Genomic DNA, 24,263 nt, shown 5'->3' on the forward strand with positions numbered 1-24,263 from the left:
AAAAAGACATGATCATAAACCAGGAGCTCCCAATCTCTGCTCAAGATCCCTGTTCAGCAGTAACAGCCTTTGGTGGTTGGCTTCTGGCCAAATCAATGAATGACTCAGCCTGTTGTCTGACTCAACCCCATCTTCCTAGCTAGGAATTCAGTGGCTAGCAATACACGTTTGGGCTTCTCATATATGTCTAAACTAAATTACACACACACACACACACACACACATTGTATATACTTGGTTACAAAGACTTAGTAATACCTGTCTATTTAAAAAAATTATGTACAGCAGGTAGGCCAGGATGCAGTTAGTTTTAATTTAATAATGAAGTTGTTGGTTTAAATAATGCCCATCCTTTAGCAAGCTTCCTTACGTGTGGTTTTCTGAAGTCACTGCTGTAGACTGAATGGCTGAGTGCCCTCCCAAGGTCACATGTTCAAACCTAACGCCCAGTGTGATGGCATTTGGAGATACGTGCTCATGAATGAGGTTAGTGCCCTTATAAAAGAGGTCCCATGTTATTAAAAAGTAAAAAACAAAACAAAACAAAAAAAACCCCACCAGATGCTGGTGAGGTTGTGGAGCAAAGGGAACACTTACACACTGCTGGTGGGAGTGCAAATTAGTTCACCCATTGTGAAAAGTGGTGTACTGTGGAAAGTGGTGTGACAATTCCTCAAATAACTAAAAACAGAACTATCATTTGACCCAGCAATCCCATTACTAGGTATATACCCAAAGAATACAAACTGTTCTACTATAAAGACACATGCATGCATATGTTCACTGCAGCGCTATTCACAATAGCAAAGATATGGAATCAACCTAAATGCCCATCAACGGTAGACTGGATGAAGAATATGTGGTACATATACACCATGGAATACTATGCAGCCATACAAAACAACAAGATCATGTCCTTTGTAGGAACATGGATGCAGCTGGAGGTCCTTATTCTCAGCAAACTAATGCAAGAACAGAAAACCAAATACCACATGTTCTCACTTATAAGTGGGAGCTAAATGAGAACACATGGACAGAGAAAGGGGAACAGCACAACGCTGGGACCTACTTGAGGGTGGAGGATGGAAGGAGGGAGAGGTTTAGAAAAAAAAAACTGCTGGGTAATATGCTTAATACCCAGGTGAGGATATAATCTGTACACCAAGCCCCTAAGTCATAAGTTTATCTATATAACAAACCTGCACATGTACCCCTTAACCTAAAAGTTAAAATATGTTTAAATATAAAATAAAAGAGGCCCCAGAGGGCTGCCTTGCCTCTTTTGCCATATGAGGACACAGTGAGAAGATGGTTGGTTATAAAATAGGAAATGGGTCCTCACTAGACGCCAAAGCTGATTGTACCTTGATTTTGGACTTCCCAGCATCCAGAACTGAAAGAAATTCATTTCTGCTCTTTAGAAGCCACCCAGTCATGGTGTTTTATTATAGCAGACCAAATGGACTAAGATAATCATTTAGAAAATTTTAAGCAACTGACGAATGTAAATCAATATACTGATTTATGAATTCCAAATCTCCTGAATGTCCTACTTTGTATCATGTTCCTAAATGTCACATTTTACATTCTGACTTCAGATTTAAATGTATTATGTTTAATAACCATGAAAGTCAGCATCATTTAATGGGCTGCCTGAAAAATATGTGTCATCTTGCATTTTGATGTATTATAAATATTCAGTTAAGTGGATGTAAAATATCCTGTTCAAGGGCATAAAATATATAACTTTAAATCCAGTGGATAGCCTCTTGGTTCTGACCAATCATCCATTCTGTCTTCACAAATGAAAAAGACAGATCAGGTGCTATGGCTCATGCCTGTAATTTCAACACTTTGGGAGGCCAAGGAGGGAGGATTGCTTGAGCCCAGGAGTTTGAGATCAGCCTGGGCAGCATAGTGAGACTTCATCTCTACAAAAAGTTAAAAAAAAAATTAGCCATGACTATAGTCCCAGCTACTCAGGAGGCTGAGGTGGGAGGACTGCTTGAGGCTGCAGTGAGCTATGATTGTGCCACTCACTGCACTCCAGCCTGGGCAACAGACTGAGACCCTGTCAATGAATGAATGAGTGAATAAACGAATGAATGAGACAAGTCAGGAACATGAGCTTTCCTGTATGCTTAGTGCCTAGTACAGTACTGGACACATACCAGATGCTTAAAAATTAACTATTAATTGTTTCATAACTAATCTGACAGCATAATTCCTTGCAGGTTGAATACCTGTCTGGGTCACTTGGACATGAAAAGATGGGCCCTAGAAGCTGATCTTAAAGTATCACGAGGCAAAGGGAGAGATCACTACTCTGCCTGAGAACAGACAGCAAGGGTGAGGAGCCCGTGCAGATGGTGGAGAGCAGGGGAGATGAGAGGAGGGATGAATGGCTCAAGAAGAGGAGGAGGTGGGCGCTCAGGGGAAAGCCCAATCAATGGACACTCTTGGGTGCTAGGGACAGTCAAGGGACTTAGGAACAAGGGCATCCAACAACAGGTTTTAACTTAACTATTTTGCTGTGTGACTGCCCTCCCTCTATTCTCAACAACCTTCAAACTTAGCCCCATTTTGCAGCTTGAGGGCGGAGTGCATCAGTGTTCCAGTCAGCAGGAAGCCATTCTCAGAGAAAAAGGAATTTGATTTGAGAGGCCCAATTCTCCTGGCAGAAATGTTGGGGTGTGAAATAAGGCTGCTCAAGTTAAAGGGATCAGAGGCATAGCTCCTAAGGGTTAATTACTGTTAAAGGAAAATTCTCAAAATAGTAAAGCTATGACTGTCACACAAATATAATATGAATATTTTTCAAAGACATTAGTTAAAGAGGGAACCAATAAGGTGTTCAACTGATTTAAAGAATCTGAAGACTACACATATACAGGCAATCATGAATGCCAAAAAGAAGTTGCTAGGAGATGCAAAACTGAAATGGGTTTGCTAATCGGTACTGAAATGAATCTACTAATAGATCGGTTAGTATCTACATGTACTAAAATGTCATGTTTGAAATCTTATTTTCTCCAGGGTGAAAGTCAATTACCCCTATATACCTAATTTTTTTTTTGCATTTCTATGGACAAGAATCATTTGGTTACTATCAGTTTTCTGCAACTTATAGATGTTAACCTTGAAGGATCCACTAACCAACCCAGCATTCCATTGAAAGGTACTTAGTAATATTTTGCCCACCTCAAAGTCTTCCACAATGTTTCCTGACAGTCTTCATCCACCAAATGGGGATGTGCCTACAAGTGAGGGTGTCCAGTGGATTACAGATCTCTCTAAGCTGCCTGGCACTCAGTGGGTGCTCAATCCGTGGGGGCTTTGATTATGATGAAGTCTCAGCAGGATGAGTGTTAACTTTGGGGGACATTCATGAATGTATATCATTCTAAGACAGTCACAAATTGGTAACAGATGTTTCCCCTAGTGCAGGCCCTGTCATTTAGATGATGGCTTCATAACTTGAGGTCTACCTGCCGTCACTGTTATACACGATTGGGAACTGGTTCAGAGTTTCCTCTTGAAGGCAAGAAAAACGCAGCACGAACCCACTGTGTGATGCAGCTACTGACACAGTTCATGTAACGAAGCTCATTAATAGAAGGAGAGGCAATATCTGGATCACAGTAGGTAATGAATGAGTCAGAAAACCAAAGCTTAAATATGGGGTTCAATTAGGGGTATTAGATGTTAAGAAGGGTATGGATTAATATGAGAAAATCCAGACAAGGCAGGATAGTGGTGGGCCTGAAAAATCAATTCATATGAGGAACATCTGACAAACTGTGGGGTGCTGAGTTCTGAGAACAGCATACCAAGTGGTGATGTTCTTTTCTTTTCTTTTCTTTCTTTTTTTCAAAGACTTCCAAAGCTTTTACACAGGATAAAAAGATGAGTTCAGTGTTTTTCCAAAGGGAAGACCCAACACCAATGCACAGAAGTAAGGGGAGGCGTAGCCTGCTTGCCCAACACAGTGATGAGTAATGTCATGGACATGATGTGAAGTAGTGAGCTTCTGCCCTTGGAAAAGTCAGACAGATGGCAGATGAGCCTTGGAAGGGGTGTTGTGGAAGGCACTCTTGTTTGGCGGAGAGGCTGGGAAGGATGCTGGGTGTATTAGTCCATTCTCACACTGCTACAAAGAACTGCCCGAAACTGGGTAATTTACAAAGGAAAGAGGTTTAATTGACTCATAGTTCCACACGACTGGGTAGGCCTCAGGAAACTTACTAGTATAATCACCGCAGAAGGCAAAGGGGAAGCAAGGCACCTTCTTCACAAGGTGGCAGGAGAAACAACCAAACACTTATAAAACCAGCAGATCTTGCGAGAACTCACTCACTATCATGAGAATAGCATGGGGGTGACTGCCTCCATGATTCAGTAACCTCCACCTGGTCTCTCCCTTGACACGTGGAGATTATGGGGATTACAATTCAAGATCAGATTTTTGGGTGGGGACAAAGGCAAACCATACTGGACGAGGGTGAGTCCAGTTCTAATGCAATATAATCAGGGAGTAAAATCACTCTTACTTAAATCAGTGGTGAGGGACTTCCAGATTTGTTTTTGTTTTGGTTCCAGTAGAGTACAAATCAGTGCCTCCTTACCTCACCCTCTTTCTCCACTTCCTCTAACTGAAGTGGTTTGGATGCAGTTTATCTGCCTAAGCCAGGAAGCGCTTATTTGCCTAAGCCAGGAATTCACCCTGAGAGGGTGAATAAAAAGCCACTTGTCTCACCACCCAAGACTTCCTGAGCATAGGCAGCCACCAGCCACATGGCTGATTTCCATCGGCGGCAATCCCAGGAGCCCCGGGCAGGAGCACCGCATGCTGGCCTCCCTCCCTCACAGGCTCGGTGTGCCCCAGCAGACCTAGCTGCCAGGTAAGCTGTCTACTTTCCAGCTCATGTGAAGGATAAGTTCATCCTATTGTTATTGTCCTCTTTAGACTCCTTTGTAGTTTCAAATTTTCTACCTGGATCTTGAGCTCAGAAAAAGAAATAGAACTTTAAAAAAGTAATCTGAGTCATTAAAACAAAGCATGAGCCTTCTTCCTTGAAGTGTCTTTGTCCTCTAGACAAGTCACAAACAGCAGCAAGAAGGAGTGTAGGCTCCAAGACAAATGATCGAGATTGCTGCTCACTCAGCAGAAAAGCACATTGAGATAATAAACCATTTTGGCATAATCAGTTTTATACAGTCTCCATTTTATGCCTTTTGCTAGCGTACAGACATTTAGGGAGCATGAAGTGGCAGGACATTACAAAAGACCACTTCACTGAAATACTCGTTTTTGTTAGCAGTGACAACATGCGTTACCTTCATGTCCACTGACGGGTCCCCCTGCAGCAGTGCCCACTCATACTGGACGATGGCGTGGTCATCTGTGCTCTCGCGGCCGTCTAGAACCACCCCGTCTGTGGGCAGATGCAGAACCACATCCTGCCCAGCCTTGCTAAGTGGAGGCGCATCCTTTTCTGAGAAAGAAAATAAATAATTCATAAAAGATGATTTCTTATTTTTTCTAATTTATGGAGAGGTATCTTGTTTGCTGAATAGATATGATTCGGCAAATAACTGCTAAGAGAATCCATATTAAATGGAAATTATTTTTCTATTTATTTTATGATCGTGGAATTTAGCTATAATATGCGCAGAAGAGGCTGTGTGGAGTGTTGGCTGGTAGCAATTTTGGGTACAAGGCAGCATACGAGGTCCCACCAATGTGTAAATATGGAGAAGCAGTTTTATTTTCTAGAGTGGATTTTTCACTTAATTTTAAAATCACTTAAGTTCAAAGCACTGTTAAATAAATTTATTTTAAAAGATTATTATTATTTTGAGATGGAGTTTTGCTCTTGTCACCCAGGCTGGAGTGCAATGGTGCAACCTCGGCTCACTGCAGCCTCTCCCTCCCGGGTTCAAGCGGTTCTTCTGCCTCAACTGCCCGAGTAGCTGGGATTACAGGTGTGTGCCACCACATCCTGCTAGTTGTTTTTTGTATTTTTAGTAGACACAGGGTTTTGCCATGTTGGCCAGGCTGGTCTCGAACTCCTGGCCTCAGGTGATCCATCTGCCTCGGCCTCTCAAAGTGCTGGGATTACCAGCGTGAGCCACTGTGCCTGGCCTTGAAAAGATTATTAAAACAAACCTGAAAAACACCAAATTCACCTCTAATATGGATTTTCTTTTTTTCTTATCCTCAAGTTTTAAAAATAGGAGTGATATAAAGTATTCAATGAATGGGAAATATATTAAGTTTGAAAAGTTAAGGCAAATTTTTAGAGCCATACAAAATAAAGCCTGCATGGAAATTCTCTGAAATCCAATTTTTCATCTCGGAAAATTGAAGAGGTTCACCGTTTCTAATAACTAATTTTTATAATAGAAGCCAGCAGGCTCAGATGACTACAACAGCAAAATAAATCTGTATTTACCTTTGTTTTTGTTTTGTTTTGCTTTTGAGACAGGGTCTGTATCACCCAGGCTGGTGCACGATCATAGCTCACTCACTGTAGCCTCCAACTCCTGGGCTCAAGTGATCCTCCTGCCTTAGCCTCCCGAGTAGTTAGGACTGCAGGTGTGTGCTAACATTCCCACCTATTTTCACTCTTTTGTAGTGAGAGTTGCCCAGGCTGGTCTTGAACTCCTGACCTCAAGTGATCCTCCCACCTCAGCCTCCCAAAGTGCTGGAATTACAAGTGTGAGCCACTGCACCCAGCCTATATTTACCTTTAACCTAGAATGGTACTAAATAATATAAGGTTAATTATGTTTATTTCAATATTAATACTTTACTGACAGCTGCTACAGGGATGACCGAAAGGATAAGCTGTACGAAGAAAACATTTCTAAGAGCATAGTTACCAAAATTTTAATTGATGTAAGCTTCTTAGTAAATTCACCCAAATGCACACATATTTTAAAGAAACAGCAACAGAACTGGAAAAACTCTACAGGTTTGTGTACCACACCCTCTTTGGCATCCACTTCCCCATTCCTTCAGTGCCAAAGCTCTGGTTCGAGTGCTGGCTGGGCTTGCCCCTCTTTGGCTCACCCTGCATAGTGCTGCAAGGCACCGCCTCTCCTCCTGCTTTCAAGCCCATCACTTTCCTCCACAGGGGCCAATGTTGCTACCTACACAAACTTCTAAAGGGCCAAGCCAGACATCCCAGTGCTTGAGTTTCGGGGCTTACTGCAATCCCACCTCAGTGTCTGATTACGGAACAAAAGGTGACCACTCTTGATACATTGCAGCTGAAATGACTCTTCAGGAATGCTAATCTGACGGGGTCATTCTGCGAATAGGAAAAACCCTTCAGCAAGTTACCATTGCCTTTCAGATGTTTAGGACCTAACCCTCCAGGATTCTCTTCTCTTCTAGTGGTTCCCTCAATGCCCAGCACCAGGGTGTGGCAACAGGTTGTCATCAGCAACCAGAGCAGCCAGTTTCCACTAACCCTTTCCTGTAATTCTGATGAATGCATAAGTTAAACATTCAAGCTGGAGAAACTGGTGCCGGAGTACAAGGCCTGGAATGTGAAAACAAATACATTAAGACCTCGCCTGGACTTTCTCAGACCCTAACATCTGATCGAAGGCATTCTTACACATATACCTTGTATCAGGGCCACTTAAGATTAAAGAAAATTTTCCAAGGCTCTAGAGAAACTTTCCAGACCCCAGACCCTAAAGATTAGACTGAATGAAACACTCCTGCTTGTAGGTGCACACTCTCAGGCAGGCATAGAGATTGAATCAAATGTAAATAAACACTGAAGAAAAACTTGTAACTTTGAGTTGGTCTGGTGAGTCACTCCCACCATCTTCCTGTCACCAGTTGCAGAAATAAACTCCCTTCTTTCCCAGTCTGTCTGCATCTCATTGGAAAGCGAGAAAAAGCAGCCGGATCTTGACCATCCAGGAACAAGGGGATTTATGTGAGGGGTCTGGGGCTCTTAGAGATGCGGCTTTTCTGAATGAGAATGCTGCTGCCAGCCACAAAGGGAAGATGCCTTTTTTTTTTTTTTTAAAAAGCACATTATGAGGAATTAAGCACAATTGCTTTTTACATGCTATTGCTAACTATGGAGAAGACGTGTCCCATTTTTCCAGTCACTTAAGAGTGAGGACTAGTAACTGTGATTTAAATAAGCCAAGTAAACAACCCCCTGCCTAGGAAGAAACTTGTTCTTCTGCCTTTTTCCACCTCTGAGCAAACACGGAGTGTCTGATGTCTTTATGCTGCTTCTGCCAGGTAAGGAGAGATAGGACACTTGCATTATTTTGATAGTCCTTTCATAGTGTTGATCTTTTCTTTGGTTCTGAAAGGTTCATTGTTTCCACACAATGGTTCATGACTTTATAATTCTGGAAAGCATCTTATAACTCAGCAGTTATACATTACAGCTAGCAGCTATTTAAACTTTGTTAAAAATACATTTTTTAAGTAGACATATGAAAATATGTCTATGTGATATAAACAGTAATGGACACATAATTTTTTTAAAACTCTCAAAGATTTAAGATGGAAGAATCAGATAAGTGCTGAAATATTCCACACACTATACAATTAATTAATCCTACCTCTCCTGGAAGAAAAAGATCATTTTAGTCACTTACTTTTATTTAAGTGAGCTTTAAGATGAATTATAAGCTTAGTGAAATCATCCTATCTTCTAAACTGATCACTGATGTGTCTGAAATAACACAGATAATGTTTCCTTTTCAGTTCAAGTCCAGGCCATTTCCATTGTAAAATGTATTTTAAAATAACCCAGAGCTTATCTACCCAGAAACAGTCCTTAAAATAAACAAATAACAACAGGAAGAGGAAGGGAGTGTGCCATTTTAAAATGTGTGACTTGCTAATGAAGAACAACATATATGTAATTTTGAATTTTTGTCAAAAAAATGTAATAAACCCATGTTAAGTACTAGGGAAACACTGGTTTCTTTTGAAAACTAAACACACTTAGTAAGACCTACAGAGGTGGAATAAGACTCCTGCCAATTTAGAATGAGCAAATCAAGGTGGCATTTTATTCAGAGAAGTGTAATATAATATCAACCAGCCTCACTCACAACACGCTACTGTGCACAGAGCCTCCATGACAAGGAAGACGTTCTGTGCTGTGTGGGAACGAATGGTATAGCTCAGGCAGAGCAACTGGAAAGAACCCTGAAGTCAGGGTACGGAAGTGGGGCCAGACTAGGGGAAGAGGCTCAGATACATGCGGTCAAAATCCATCATGGATTTCCAACCGCAACACTTCGGAAAAAAAATTATCCGCAGGCCGGGCGCGGTGGCTCACGCCTGTAATCCCAGCACTTTGGGAGGCCGAGGCGGGCGGATCACGAGGTCAGGAGATCGAGACCATCCTGGCTAACACGGTGAAACCCCGTCTCTACTAAAAATACAAAAAATTAGCCGGGCGTGGTAGCGGGCGCCTGTAGTCCCAGCTACTCGGGAGGCTGAGGCAGGAGAATGGCGTGAACCCGGGAGGCGGAGCTTGCAGTGAGCCGAGATCGCGCCACTGCACTCCAGCCTGGGCAACAGAGCGAGACTCCGTCTAAAAAAAAAAAAAAAAAAAAAAAAAAAAAAAAAAAAAAATTATCCGCAACCCCAATATGATTATTGTGATTTTTGGTATGTACTGATCCAGTCCTTCTCCCTATGGTGCTGCTGATAATAATTATAATAGTTGCCATTTACTGAGGGATTTTGAAGCTGACTTTGCAAAAATTATAGCTGAGAAAATTATAACAGTGAAAGAGATCTGACCTGACTCCATGTGGCTTCTAATCTCCAAGCTGTCCTTGTCCATTCCTGGGCATAGGCCGAACTAATTTTGGGAGGAACTTGGTTTAAGTCTGACTTTGAAACAGACGCGGCCGGGTGTGGTGATTCATGCTTGTAATCCCAGCACTTTGGGAGGCTGAGGTGGGCAGACTGCTTGAGCCCAGGAGTTCCAGACCAGCCTGGAACTGGTGAAACCCCATCTCTACTAAAAATACAAAAAGTAGCCTGATGTGTGGCACATGTCTATAGTCCCAGTTACTTGGGGGGGCTGAGGAATTCAAAGCTACAGTGAGCCAAGACTGTGCCACTTCACTCCTGCCTGCATAACAAAGTGAGTCCCTGTGTCAAAAAAAAAAAAAAAAAAAAAGTAAAAAGAAACAAAGATGGTAACAGCCCTTTCCCCAAATAAGCCCCTTTCTTGCCTGAGGACTGGACTGCCTTTGCAAAACTAACAAATAAGCCACAAGATTAGAAATTATGGTTTAGGCATCACTATTATAAAACCTAAGTTCAGGGCTTGAGATATTTTATAGACCCTGTCCTCGATGGTTGGCAGCACCCCGTTGGCAGTACCTAGATTGATAAACTGGCTCATCTGGTCTTGTGTTTTATCCGCACAACCAGTTCCTTGTGAATTAAACTCTTTCTCTATTGCAATTCCCCTGTCTTGATAAATCGGCTCTGTGTAGGCAGTGGGCAAGGAGAACCCATTGGGCGGTTACAATTTCCTTGTACCAGGTACCAGGCCAGGTGAAGTTATAGAAAGAACTTAACTTTCACAACGAATCTCTGAGGTAGGTATTATCATCTGCATAATACTGATGCAGAAACTAGGCTCAGAGGGCTAAGTTACATCACACAGGCGATAAATTTGTCAGATCAGATACTTCTTTTTAATTATTTTTTTATTATTATACTTAAAAGTTCTAAGGTACATGTGCACAACGTGCAGGTTTGTTACATAGGTATACATGTGCCATGTTGGTTTGCTGCCCCCATCAACTCGTCATTTACATTAGGTATTTGTCCTAATGCTATCCCTTCCCTTGACCCCCACCCCCTGACAGGCCCCGGTGTGTGATGTTCTCCTCCGTGTCCATGTGTTCTCATTGTTCAACTCCCACTTATGAGTGAGAATATGCGGTGTTTGGTTTTCTGTCCTTGTGATAGTTTGCTGAGAATGGTTTCCAGCTTCACCCATGTCCCTGCAAAGGACATGAACTCATCCTTTTTTTATGGCTGCACAGTAGTCCATGGTGTATATGTGCCACATTTTCTTAATCCAGTCTATTATTAATGGACATCTGGGTTGGTTCCAAGTCTTTGCTATTGTGAATAGTGCCACAATAAACATACATGTGCATGTGTCTTTATAGTAGCATGATTTATAATCCTTTGAATATATACCCAGGAATGCAGCCCAGTTATTTCTAACTCAAAGGTTCTATCCTTCCACTATATTTCGAGACAACCCTAGGTGTATTCCAGTTACAATAAATATAATTTTACATCCTGAATTTAATTCATCAACTTATTGGTATATTCCTGTTATTGATATTTCTTCATATATCTTAGCACTGCCCATGTGATAACATAAGCTTCACAATTGCCACTTGAGTTTCCTAATCTGTACTACTGGACATTTACTTTGTTACTGTTTTTTTCACCATTATAAATAATGCCATAATAAACATGTTTTGCTCATACGTTCTCTTCAGCATAGATCATTTTCCTAAAAAATATTCCAGAAGTATGAATATTTTAATGGTTTCTGCCACATATTTTCCAATTACTTTCCAAGAGGGAAGTACCAATTTACACCATCAGTGAGCTAGAAGTGTATATAAAGTTTCCCATATGCATGTCAATATGAGTAAAACACTTTTTTGCTCATATGTTCTCTTCAGCATGGTTCCTTTTCCTAAAAAATATTCCAGAAGTATGAAATGAATATTTTAATGGTCTCTGCCACATATTTCCCAACTGGTTTCCAAGAGGGAAGTAGCAATTTACACCATCGGTGAGCATAGAAGTGTATATGAAGTTTCCCATATGCATGCCAATATCAGTAAACCTATTTTTATCAAGTTAATAAATGAAAATTGGCCTTATTTACATTTCTTTGATTCTAAGGTCAAACATTTTTCCATGTTTATCCACCATACCTCCTCTTCTGGGAAGTGTCTGCTCATGTCCTTTGCCCATTTATTTTTATTTTTCTTGCTGACTCATACATATATATATATATATATATATATTTTTTTTTTTTTTTTTTTTTTTTTTTTTTTGACCAAGTCTTGCTCTGTCGCCCAGGCTGGAGTCCAGTGTTGCAATCTCAGCTTACTGTAACCTCCGACTCCAGGGTTTAAGCTATTCTCATGTCTCAGCCTCCCCAGTAGCTAGGACTACAGGCGTGTGTCAACAAACCAGGCTAATTTTTCTATTTTTAGTACAGATGGAGTTTCACCATGTTTGTCAGGCTGGTTTCTAACTCCTGGCCTCCAGCAATCCACCTGTGTTGGCCTCCCAAAGCGCTGGGATTACAGGTGTGAGCCACTGTGCCTGGCCCATAAACTCTATGAATAAATAATGTCACATTTTTCCCAGACTCTTGTTTGCAATTCCTTTTGTTTCTTGATATGAAGTTTTTTATAAATGTGCATATAATCTATCCCCTTTCTTTGTGATCTCTTTAATTGATTTGAAACCTGTCTTCCTTCCAGATATGGAAGTTTATTTCCTTTAAGTTTTTTTATGTATGGAGTAATCTATGGCTTAATTTAAAAAAAATTTAATTCTTTAATCCATCTGGAATTTGTGTATGGTCAGAGTTGTAGGTCTAAATGTATTTTCCCTGACACTGCCAACCAGTTATCTTACTATTATTTATTAAATATAATTGTTTATAACACAAAAGGGAGAAGATAAGAATGTGAGAAAGTAAGGCCCTTGGAGAGGGAGAGTGGTCAAGCATCTGCAGAGGGATTAACCTTGAATGGGAAGGTCAACTCTTTTGTTTGCACTTGGCAGAGACAGGGAAAGGCTGGGGGTGGCAGCAGGTGGGTCTGCAGAAAGGAGAGCAGACCTCTGCCTAACAGCTTTGATTTTCCCTGACACACAAGGCAAGGGGCCCACTTCCCAAATTCTTCCCCGAGATACTGGACTTCAGGCTGAATATCTAGCAAAAACCACATAAAGGTTATTGTCCTTGAGTCCTTGGAGGTTATATTCCCTGCTCTTCTGGAATCCTAGCAGCTCTAGCTTCTACCTCTCCTCCCTCCCTCCCTCCCTCCCTCCTGCTGTTCTTCACTTTTTATCATGACATCCAGTCCCCCAACCCTCCAGTCATGGGCATGACCCAACCAGGTTCCTAGAACACTATCATGTACATGCGTGCCACCTTCCTAACTCACAAAGCATGTCCCCCCTTGAACCTCACGACAGCCTGGGATGGAGGACAAGCAGACACCAAGTCCTGGGGGCATGAGCAGGGACTTGTTTGTGGAGACGCCAGGCCCCAGAACTTCAAGCACCCTCCTCTGTTCTACAGATTCTAGCAGGCAGGCTCAGTCACTACAAGACACCTCTCTCCAGCATCTCTCACTCATTCCTGCATCCTCCCGCCTTCCCTACCTCTACCCTCGCAGTCCCAGCCTAGTGATCCCTTTCTCAGCTTCTGCTGGTGCTGCTGGAGAAAGCATAGGAGTTCAGGCTCCACAACCCCATGCTGTGTGACCCTTGGGCAGGTTACTTTCGCTTGCCAAGCCTTGTATACACTAGGGATCATAACAGAACCTAGGCCTTTGTGTTGTTGTGAGGACAGAGTGAGTTCATGCGTGCAAAGGGCTGAGGACAGCACCTAACACCAAAGTCAACAAATGTGGGCATGAAAACAGGGCTGGTGTGTCCTGCTGTAAGTTCGTGCTATCCCATCACCATTTCTTCATGGTGCTTTCATCCACCTCAGATGGATCCAGTCACAGCTCCTCTCCAAGGGCTCTTCTAAACCGTTTTCACATGCTCACAACCCAAAAACGAACAATTCAAGAAGGAAAAACTTAGTCTCAGAAGCATAAACAACTTCAACCTGTCAAGCATCTGAGCAGGGGACACACAGGACACTGGGGAACAATTTTTGACCTCCACGCAGAGAGAACAAATGAGCCTCTACAGGAACCTGAGCCGCACCTTCCGCGTTTCCATGTTGCTGGGACCTCAGGAAGTCTGAGCACAGCAGTGTTCTCCCAGAAATGAGGACCAGCACCGCGCTCGCCTATTTTCATCCCAAACATCTACAAAACAATTCCTAGACAAACTCCCCTGGGGAAAGGAAGGGCAACGAAGCAAGCAAGAGGAAAAACAACACAGAAACTTCTCATAGTAACCTGAAGTTTTTGTTTCTGTTTCTGAGGCAGTGTCTCCCTCTGTTGCCCAGGCTGGAGTGCAGTGGCGCAATCTGTACTCACTGCGACCTCCACCACCACAGTTCAAGCGATTCTCCTGCCTCAGCCGCCCGAGGAACTGGGATCATAGACAGGCGCCACCATGCCAGGATAATTTTTGTTTATTTTTTTTTTTAGTAAAGACGGGTTTTGTCATGTTGGCCAGGCTGGTCTCTAACTCTTGGCCTCAAGTGATTCACCCGCCTTGGCCTCCCAAAGTCCTGGTGTTAGTTATGAGCCACGGTGCCTGGCGTCTCAAAGTAATCTAAACTTTAAAATTTTTGTTCTATGGCATATTCTTTCCTTGTTTATTTTCCTTTTCAAAGGTTTCCTCTGGGTTTACAGGAAAGCTCACTTTGGCATTGTCAGTTTCTTCCAGGTAAGTAGTGAGAACACAGAGAAAAGACTTTGTTTCTTTGCTGCTGGGATATTTTGGTCTGTGTTTGGGCAGAGAGGATGTGTGTGGAACAGCCGTGGTGGGCCTCAGAGATGCTGGTGGGGGGTCCAAGTGAAAGTGCTGCCTGCCTCCACTTCAGAGGGAAAGCTATGGAGTCCTTCCCAGTGTTTGCCTCAAGGCCAAGCAGTCGCAGGGCGACCCTTTGATATCTGCTCCCCTGACAAGGATTCTGAGCCTCATCTAAGGTAGAGGTGGGGAGGGAGGCAGGATGTGATGGACACTGATTTCCAGACTCTTTCAATGGATCCACAGGTTTTGGAGAATCCACACTTCCAAAGGGGCTGAGCTCCGCCCCCATCTTGCTGATATCATTCGTGCTATTATAAATCAAACAGCAACAGGGCATGATTAAACACACGGAGCCTGACCACACGTGGGCACAATCAAGGTCTCTTATTCCCTCCGTGACATTCATGTCCAACCACTACCATTTTTGTGCCTCCTGTATGTGTCCTGATTCTCTCACTCAGAGCATCTACAAAAAGTCAAACCGTCGAATCAGCATCATTTTTAGTCCTTAAGAAACGCGCTTTAAAGTTTCCTATTTTCTTTTACTTTTTTTTTTTTTTTTAAGACGGAGTTTCGCTCTTGTTGCCCAGGCTGGAGTGCAATGGCGCGATCTCGGCTCACTGCAACCTCCGCCTCCTAGGTTCAAGCGATTCTCCTGCCTCAGCCTCCCGAATAGCTGGGATTACAGGCGCATGCCACCAGCTCTGGCTAATTTTTGTATTTTTAGTAGAGATGGGGTTTCATCACATTGGTCAGGCTGGTCTCAAACTCCTGACCTCAGGTGATCCGCCCTCCTCAGCCTCCCAAAGTGCTGGGATTACAGGCATAAGCCACCACGCCCGGCCTTAAAGTTTCTTATTTTCAACGAAAATGAAGTCCCCTCTTTTCACTTTTTATAAAAGGGACCAGTAGTTTTCCTCCCATTTTTGTATGATGAAAGCCACCGCAGGCAAAGTCAGGAGACCCACGTCAAGAAACAGGAGTGGGTGTTACGAGAAGCCCGGCATCTAATTAGATTTTGCTCTTGCAATTACTTAACACAAACCATGCCTTATACAACCCATGAGACTAAAACAAACTTTTTTCTCTCAGCATTTCTCCCCTTTTAAGTCATATTTCCACGAATCCTCTCAGATCAGCCTTTCTCTTCAAGCCTAGAAAAATTCCAGTAGCACGTCACCGCGCCCGCCCGCCCGCTTCTGCCAATCTACTGGGCTTCCTCTTCCCTAAGACAGAGAAACCCATGCCAGAAACTCTTCTGGGTGCCCGCGGCTAAAATAACTTGGCACGAGTGTGTTTCGCTTCCAACTTGGCGAGGGCGCTGCGGGTCTCGAGCGCTCTGGCCAAGGCCGGCCCTTCAGTCGCGCGCTTACCCTGCCGGGGCGAGGCGCGCGCGGTGGCCAGGGCGGCGCCGTCCGGCGCGCGGCTGAGGCTGTAGCTGCTGTAGCCGCTGTGCAGCGCGAACTTGCAGACGTTGCGGCCGCGCGCCGTGCAGTTGAAGAGGTAGCAGCCGAGCACGGCTGCCGGGGGCGCGGGGCGCCGGGGCAGCTCCACCACGGCCACGGAGCAGCGCGGCTCGGAGCAGCAGGCCGCCACGCATTGCCGCCAGCCCCGCACGGCCGCCGGCGCCCGCAGGAAGCTGGCACCCGCCGCCAGGGAGTCCTTGGTGCGGATGATGGCGTCAGGCATTGCGCTGTAGCCGCCGCCGCCCGGGCCCGGGCAGTCCTCCTGGGGGCCGCCGCCCGCGCGCAGCTCCAGCTCCAGCTCCTCCTGAGGCCGCTCCTGCTGCAGTTGCCGGCGGAACTCCTCCAGCAGCTGCTCCACGCCCGACAGCTGCGCGTGCAGTTCGGACAGCGGCGCCGCGGGCGGCAAGGCCGCACGGCCGCTCGGCAGCCACAGGCAGAGCAGTAGCAGCCCGCGCAGCGCCCCGTGACGCGGCGGTAGCCGGCGCTGCGAGCCCGCGCTCTCCCGGGCGACGGAGGCCATGGCGACGAGAGCCAAGGTCAGCGAGCCGAGGCGGGGCTGAGCGCGGGAGGAAGGCGGGGACGCGGGCGCGGGCGAGCGCGGGCCCTGGGCCCCTCCTGCGCGGCCGCGGCTGGCTCTAGGCCCCGGCCTCACAGCGCGGCGCCCCCGAACCCGGCTGCTCCCCCGAGGTCGCGGGCGCCGGCGGGAACCGCAGTAGCGGGAGACATAGCCGGCCCAGCCGGGCACCGCTCCTTGCCCTCGCCGGAGACTGCCCAGCGCCCTGCGCCTCTCCGCCCCGGCCTGCGGCGCGCTGGGTGGCGGCGAGTCGGCCTCGGCGCTGATCAGCACCAGGTATGTGCGAACAGTGGCCGCGGCGGGGTGGAGCCTTGGTGAGCCCCGCCCTTCCGCGCGGCCCCGCCCCCGCGCGTCTCGCGCCGGCTCCTCCGGGGCTGGGAGAGCAGGCCCCGGGGAGGGCAGCCTCAGAACAGCTTTGCTCCCGCGCCGCTGCCCAGCTAGGGCAGGGTTCATGTCTGGGCCCAGCAGGCTTTAGCAACCAACCACACCTGCCCAGGGCGCCTGCCCACAGGGGCTTGGCATTCGGGGGAATGGGGGCAGTGGGAAGGGAGGGCCTGTCTTCAAATCCTCGTGACCCCCGGGACTACTCCAGAGAGGGGGCACGCGCACCTAGGACCACCGTAGCGCGTCATCAGTCCTTCACCTCCAGCGTCCCTGACTTTCCGCATCATGTTCCCAAGATGTGCTTGGGTAGTACAAAGTGGGGCGGGGTTGGGGTGGCGGAGTCGGGGCCGGGAGGGGTGGGGATGGGAAGTACTGAAAGATGTTCAGTCTGTTTAAAAACACAAAAATCAAGCCTGGTGAGGTGGTACTCGCCTGTAAGTCCTGAGGCTGAGTTGGGAGGATGGCTTGGACCCAGGAGTTCGAGACTGCAATGAGCTGTGATCACACCACTGTACTCCAGCCTGGGGGACAGAACAAGACCCTGTCTTTAAAAATAAAAACAAAACCCATAAATAGCAGTCGTCACATGCACTCAGATTTCCACAAATATAACTAAAAATCTGAACACAGCCAACATGGGGACCTGGGAGTAATACAGCCTGTGACAGAGAGGCCTCTAGCGGTTATATCACGTAAAATCTCGGGAGTTGTGCTTTAAATGACATAAGGAATAAGAAAATGTCCAACCCAGTGGGGGCTTCACCTTGGCGTTCTAGACTTCTGTGAGCAGCGTCTGCATCTTGTTTGTTTCTGAATCAGTTTCTGTTGATTCATTTTTCTCCTGATTGTGGATCGCATTTTCTTGCTTTTTAGCCTGTCCGGAAATTTTTGCCTGGATGCGCACGCACATTGTAAATAGAACACTGTTAAGTGTCTGTATTTTTTAGGAGGGAAAGAATAAATAATTGGTGGGAAAATATCAGTCTCTGCTATGTGTTTATTATCTCCAGAGTTGACATTTAGGAACCCATTGCTTGCAGATCCAGATCAGAGTAGGAGGTAAAATTAAAAGGTAGCAATAGAAAAGAAAGAAAAAAGCTCAATGTTACTTGCCATTCCATCAAAGGGAGAAATTATAAAGTTTTTGCAGGGGTATATTTGAGTGATTTTTGAGGCTAAAAGAAATGGCCTCTTAGCTCTAAAGGCTGTGTCTGGACTGTACCACTTCGGCCTGGAGATTCTTCCTCATATGGCATACTCATCCCACACAACTGCAGTCATTGTAAGATGACCTTGAAGCAACATAATGCTTTTTATTTTTTATTTTTATTTTTTGCCATAGACCTTGGAGAGCTTGAGCAGGATTGTTATGAGGAGAAACTTTCACTAGTGATGAAAATGCTGACTGAGGGTATCATCAAACCCTCCAAGGACTAGTTGTTATATAAGTTATTAATATTAAAAATAACATGATAATATATAATATTAACTAAGAATTGTACATGATTTCAAAGTTTGCCAAACACTTTCACATACATGATTTTATGTGCCTTCACAGAGACTTTGACCACCTCACTCCTGCCTTTGGGACCGTGAAAGAGAAGTCAGTATAGAGTGAGCCCTAGCTCACATGTTCCGTGGTAGGGAAGTGGACAGGGGAGAGGACAGCATTTCTCAGGGGCATTCATTTCTAAATCCCTCCAGCACCATCAAAGATTTTCCTGCATCTGCAACTTTACAATAGGTCTTTTTGGGAGAAGTGGAAATTATTTAATGTTGTGTTTACCGTGAGCAGTGGTTATTTCTGGGCTGTGAGTTGCAAGTACTGAAGGGGAAATATTGACTTTTATAATTTATAAGACTTTATATCTGTTGAATTTTTTTTTTTGCAATGAGCTTGTTGTAAATGATTTTCTATTTTTTAAAAATAAGTGTTGACATCTGCTTCAGCCAAGAGGGAGCGACAAGGACTGGACTTACTCTGTGACCTGAAATGAAAAATCTGTGAAAAAAATGTATGGAACAATGGTTTTCAGACATTGGGCAACAGGCAATGCAGGGCCCAAGAGAAGGGAGACAAAGGAAGTGAACATGCTGCTTGCTCCAGCTTACTGCCTGGAGAGGGTTTCCAAGCTGCAATGCAGACAGGCGAACCCAAAGAGACTCTGAGTTGGAAAATAGAGCTGAGAATTCAGGGAGGCCAGGGTGGCTAGAGTACCAGAGACGAGAGAGTGCAACGGAAGGAGGGAGCTCTGGAGATCTGCGCAGGGTTCCTCTGAGTCTTCAGCAGAAGTTCGACCAGGTACATGCATGTGAGGAAACTTCCCAAGACAGAGAGGCAACCACTAGAAAAAAGCTGGCAGAAAAACTTCTGAGCTTGCATTGGTCAGGCAATAGTTCATTCCCAACAGCCAGAGTGGAGAAACCTTGTGACAAGAGGCATGAGTTTGAGTAGGAAGGGAAGGGATTACAGAGAAGCACATGAAAACTTTTGCAGGTGATAGGTGTGTTCATTACCTTGATTGTGGTGATGGTTTCACTGGTGAATACATTGATCAAAGTTCATCAAATTGTGTATTTTAAGTGGGTATAGTCAATTATATGTTAATAAGGCTATTTTTTAAAAACGAAGTTTCATTGCACTGTGCATTGTGATTTATCTTCTTTTTCTAGTTCTCTTTTCAGTTTTTTTCAGAAATAAACTATCTTTGTTTTAAAAGCCTAAACATCAAAACCTTATCAATGGATAGAAGAATTTTTATGTGAGGATGACAATGTCAGGAAGATATGTTTCTGTTTTATAAGATAGATCATTAAGAGTAAGAGTGGATCAAATTGAGATTGGACTTCATAGGTCAGTTTGTTGAATGTTGGAATGAGATAACCTGTGTCTTAGCTGGGCTGCTGTAACAGAATACCACAGACTGGGAGGCTTCTAAACAACAGAAATTTATTCCTCACAATTCTAGTGGCTGAGAAGTTCAAGATCATGGTGCTGGCAGACGCTGATATCTGGTGAGGGCCCACTTCCTGGTTCATAGACAGCAGTCTTCTCACTGAGTCCTCACCTTGTGGGAGGAGTTAGGGAGCTCTCTGAGATTTTTTTCTTTTCTTTTCTTTTCTTTTTTGAGACAAAGTCTCGCTCTGTTGCCCAGGCTGGAGTTCAGAGGCACAATATCTGCTCACTGCAACCTCTGCCTCCTGGGTTCAAACGATTCTCCTGCCTCAGCCTCCTGAGTGGCTGGGATTACAGGCGCACACCACCACGCCCGGCTAATTTTTGTATTTTTAGTAGAGACTGGGTTTCACCATGTTGGTCAGGCTGGTCTCGAACTCATGACCTTATGATCTGGCTGCCTCAGCCTCCCAAAGTGCTATGATTTCAGGCATGAGGCACCGTGCCTGGCCTGGGATCTTTTTTATAAGAACACTAATTCCATTCATGAGGGCTCCACCTTCATGCCCTAATCATCTTCCAAATTCTCCACCGCAAACATCATCACATTAGGTTTCAACATAGGAATTTTGGGGGGTTACAAACATCCAATCTATAGCAACACCCTAGTGACATCGTTTTTTGTTGCCCTCCCCTCCCCACTACTGCCCATCTAAATACTTTTACAGGCATCGAATAAGTTAAGTCAGTGCATGTGAAGTGCTTAGAAGGGCATCTGACACATTATAGAAGCTCAATAAATGCTAGTTGTTGTTGTTATTACAACAGAAATGAAGGACCTTTCCTAAGATTAGAAGTCATGAAACCACTTGAAGCCTGAATCTCCTCTACAACATTCCAGCTGAGTGGCCGTTGCACTAAGATTCTTCCTTCTCCATACCCCTTTCATGGAATCTGCTCTGCTCACGTCCCTGGAAGGGGCAGCCCCAACCCCCAGGTGGCCACACCCCCTGTTCACTAGGGATGGAATCAATAATGAACACCTGGCCCAAGCACAGCCAATCAGATACTCTCTCCAAGGAATGTAAAAACAGAATTGAGAAACAAACTGACTCAGCAAATAGACTCAACAAACTGACTCAACAAATTGAGTCAGGGAGGGAAGTGTAGCTGGGAAGCCAGGTGAGCTCCAGGGGACATGGAAGGGGATGATAGCAGAGAGAAGCTGTTCAGCAGAGGGGGACAAATGGAACTGTGAAAAGAGGAAATAGAGAACAGTGCATACATAGCCTTGAGAGAGGGAGGGAGTGAAGACAGGAGTTGCCTGACACTTTCTGGTCTCAAATCTCTCCCCTGAGCACCTACTTGGCCTACCTGGAATTCCTCTCATGGAGTTCTTGCCTTGCAGCTCAGTGATCTAGGTTCGTCCTAGTTAAATCTCTGTGGATTGCAAACAACAGAAACTCGTTTTAGATTGGTTTAAAGAAAAAATAGCTACCGTGTTTACACACATGCACTCACAGGCAGGGAGGAAATGCAGCCAGGCCTTGGGAGGGCCTGGACCAGACATGGCAGAACCCTCAGCAGTCAGGCAGCTGGTCTCCCAGTTGCTGCTTCTCTCTTCTGGGACCAAGTAGTCTGAGATCTCTACTTCTCTCTGCACATCTGATTCATGCTTCTCTCAGAGTCTGGAGTTTTCTGCCCTCCATGCACAGAGCCTGAGTCTATCTCACCTCACCTGCAGCAATGAACAGAAACTCAGAACAGTGACCATCAGTACCAAGAGAGAGACTCTGATGAGTCTAGCTTGGTCCTGTGTCCACCCTAAACTGAGGTTAGTGTGCAGAGACCATGAGGCACAAACAGGGCTACAAACATGGCCTTCCCTCTCCTCATTGAGGATGGAAAGAGAGGCCGTTCTTAGAGGAAGGACGTGGTAGTAACTGGGGAAAATCCTGAGAAGTTGTCTTCTGCGTTGACTCAGGCAATGCCCTATGTCTGCTTGAACATGTTCATTAATTTTCATTTTAAATATAAGAAACGCTTATAAAAAGTACTGTGCTATGACTACCAGGAACCGTTCTGAGTTCTGCACAGTCACTTATTTACTTAAAACAACAATTATGCAGCATGTGCTAGTATTACCCCCAATTCACAGGTAGGGAATGCAACATTTTGTTACTGAAACACCAGGGGTTCAGTTTAGGTCCTGTTGCTTGCAGCACAGAAAGCCAATCACTGGATCAAGTATTTTTGGGGGAAGAAGGCTCTCTTTGGTGCTGCCAAATAAAGATAAGTGGAGATAAGTCTCAGATCTTCGACCAACTTAAATTGGGGTGTATATAGTGGGGAAGGGGTGTAGCTACCCACAGGAAAACAGGAATTAAGGAGGGGTAAGGAAGAACAATTGGTCAACAGGAAGCAGATGGTTGGTTAGGAAAACAGGAATTATGGAGGAGTAAGGAGAGGAGTCTTGTGTCTCATTATCTGGATGTGGTGATGTGAGTTTTACTTCCTCGATATTATCTGGAAGTCGGAGGGTTTCCTGAAAAAGGAATTCAGATAAGACAAATGTAAGTTTTAAGCATTAAGAAAAGCAGGGTCCATTTCTAGCTTTAATAGGAAAAAAATGGCAAACATCAGTTCTCGGGGGAAATTGAGCTAGTTTCACCTTCACACACCAAAGCTCCTTCCATCTTTGGGCAACTCTTACTATTCATTAGAATGTTTTCCTTATATTCAGTTACAATCTGTTTTGTAGCTTCCAAGTATTTGTCCCAGTTCCTTCTCTTGGGACCACTCAGAGCAACCTATACCTACTCCCAAGTGATAGTCCTTTAAATAATTTTAAAATGCCATTGAAGCTCAGGCAACTCAGCTTGCTTAGTACAGCACAGTGTTGAGTGTGGCTTATGACAGCAGTGTCAAACACCTGCTGGCTGTGTGACTTTGGGCAAGTCACCTACCCTCTTCAAGCACCAGATCACCCCGCCGTAATATAGGAATAATTGCCTCACCTTGCTTCCCACAAGTGTGGTGAGGTTTAAGTGAAACACAGCACATAAAGCACTTGGCACAATGGCGAGTGCGCTAAAGGCTCCTAAGTGTTAGCTGGGATCATCCCCTCTCAGCTCATCGATTCATCACATCGTGAGGCTTGCAGATCTCCATTCCGTCATCTAACCTGTTTTCTATCCCACCTGGCTTCGTTATTGTTGCGTTTTTCAGCATTACTGAGGTATAACTGACAAATAAAAATTGTAGGCTGGAGCAGTGGCTCACGCCTGTAATTCTAGCATTTTGGGAGGCTGAGGTGGGCAAATCACGAGGTCAGGAGTTCAAGACCAGCCTGGCCAACATAGTGAAACCCCCATCTCTACTAAAAATACAAAAAAAATTAGCTGGGCATAATGGCTGGCACCTGTAATCCCAGCTACTCGGGAGGCTGAGGCAGGAGAATCGCTTGAACCTGGGAGGCCCAGGTTGCAGTGAGCCGAGATGGTGCCACTGCACCCCAGCTGGGCAACAGAGTGAGACTCCACCTCAAAAAAAAAAATTGTATGTATTTGACAAATATGACATGACCATTTTACGTACATATACATTGTGTATGATTACCACAATCACATTAATGAACATATCCATCACCACACACAGTTACCATTGTGTGTGTTGTGTGTGTGGCGAGGGTACTTAAGGTCTACTCTTTTAGCAAATTTCAAGTAAACAATACAGTATTATTAACTATAGTCACCATGCTGTACATTAGATCCAACTTACACATCTTATAACTGAAAGTTTGACCAACTTTAAAGTTTGACCCTTTGAGCAACATCTCCCCCAGCCCCTGACAATGACCGTTCTATTCTCTGCTTAAGTTTGACTTTTTAGATTCCACATGCAAGAAAAATCATATAATATTTTATGTTGATGTCTAGCTTACTTAAGTAGCATAATGTCCTAATGTTCTCCAGATTCACCCATATTGTCACAAATGGCAGGATTTCCTCCTTTTTGTGGCTGAATAATACTCCATTGCGTATCTATCTGTATCTACATCTATCTGTGTATCTATATCACATTTTCTTAATTGGCCTGTCAGTGAACACTTAGGTTGTTTCCATATCTTGGCTATTGTGAACAGTGCTACAATAAACATGGGGGCACAGATATCTCTTGGAGATACTGCTTTCAGTTCCTTTGGATACATACCTA

The 24,263-nt window shown here is 44.7% G+C and overlaps 1 protein-coding gene across 4 annotated transcripts in view; it reads right to left on the bottom strand.

Annotated features, from left to right (window-relative positions):
• The window catches only part of LRP11 (LDL receptor related protein 11), a 45,922-nt gene extending 28,848 nt beyond the window's left edge, over nucleotides 1-17,074 (bottom strand). For 2 of the 4 annotated variants that reach the window (XR_010157788.1, XR_008548707.2), the window contains exons 1-2: nucleotides 16,102-17,074; nucleotides 5,338-5,495 (exon numbers count right to left, since the gene is read on the bottom strand). Coding sequence is in view for 2 of the 4 variants with exons in the window: in XM_009452206.5 (XP_009450481.1) it covers nucleotides 5,338-5,495; nucleotides 16,102-16,714 (771 nt within the window). In the remaining 2 variants the exon portion in view is untranslated. The remainder of the gene's footprint in view (nucleotides 1-5,337; nucleotides 5,496-16,101) is intronic. The other 2 variants (XM_009452206.5, XM_001173426.6) reach the window with 2 other exon arrangements.
• Between the last annotated feature and the right edge of the window lie 7,189 nt (nucleotides 17,075-24,263).

This window comes from Pan troglodytes, chromosome 5, assembly GCF_028858775.2.
Source record: "Pan troglodytes isolate AG18354 chromosome 5, NHGRI_mPanTro3-v2.0_pri, whole genome shotgun sequence".
Classification (NCBI taxonomy): domain Eukaryota; kingdom Metazoa; phylum Chordata; class Mammalia; order Primates; family Hominidae; genus Pan; species Pan troglodytes.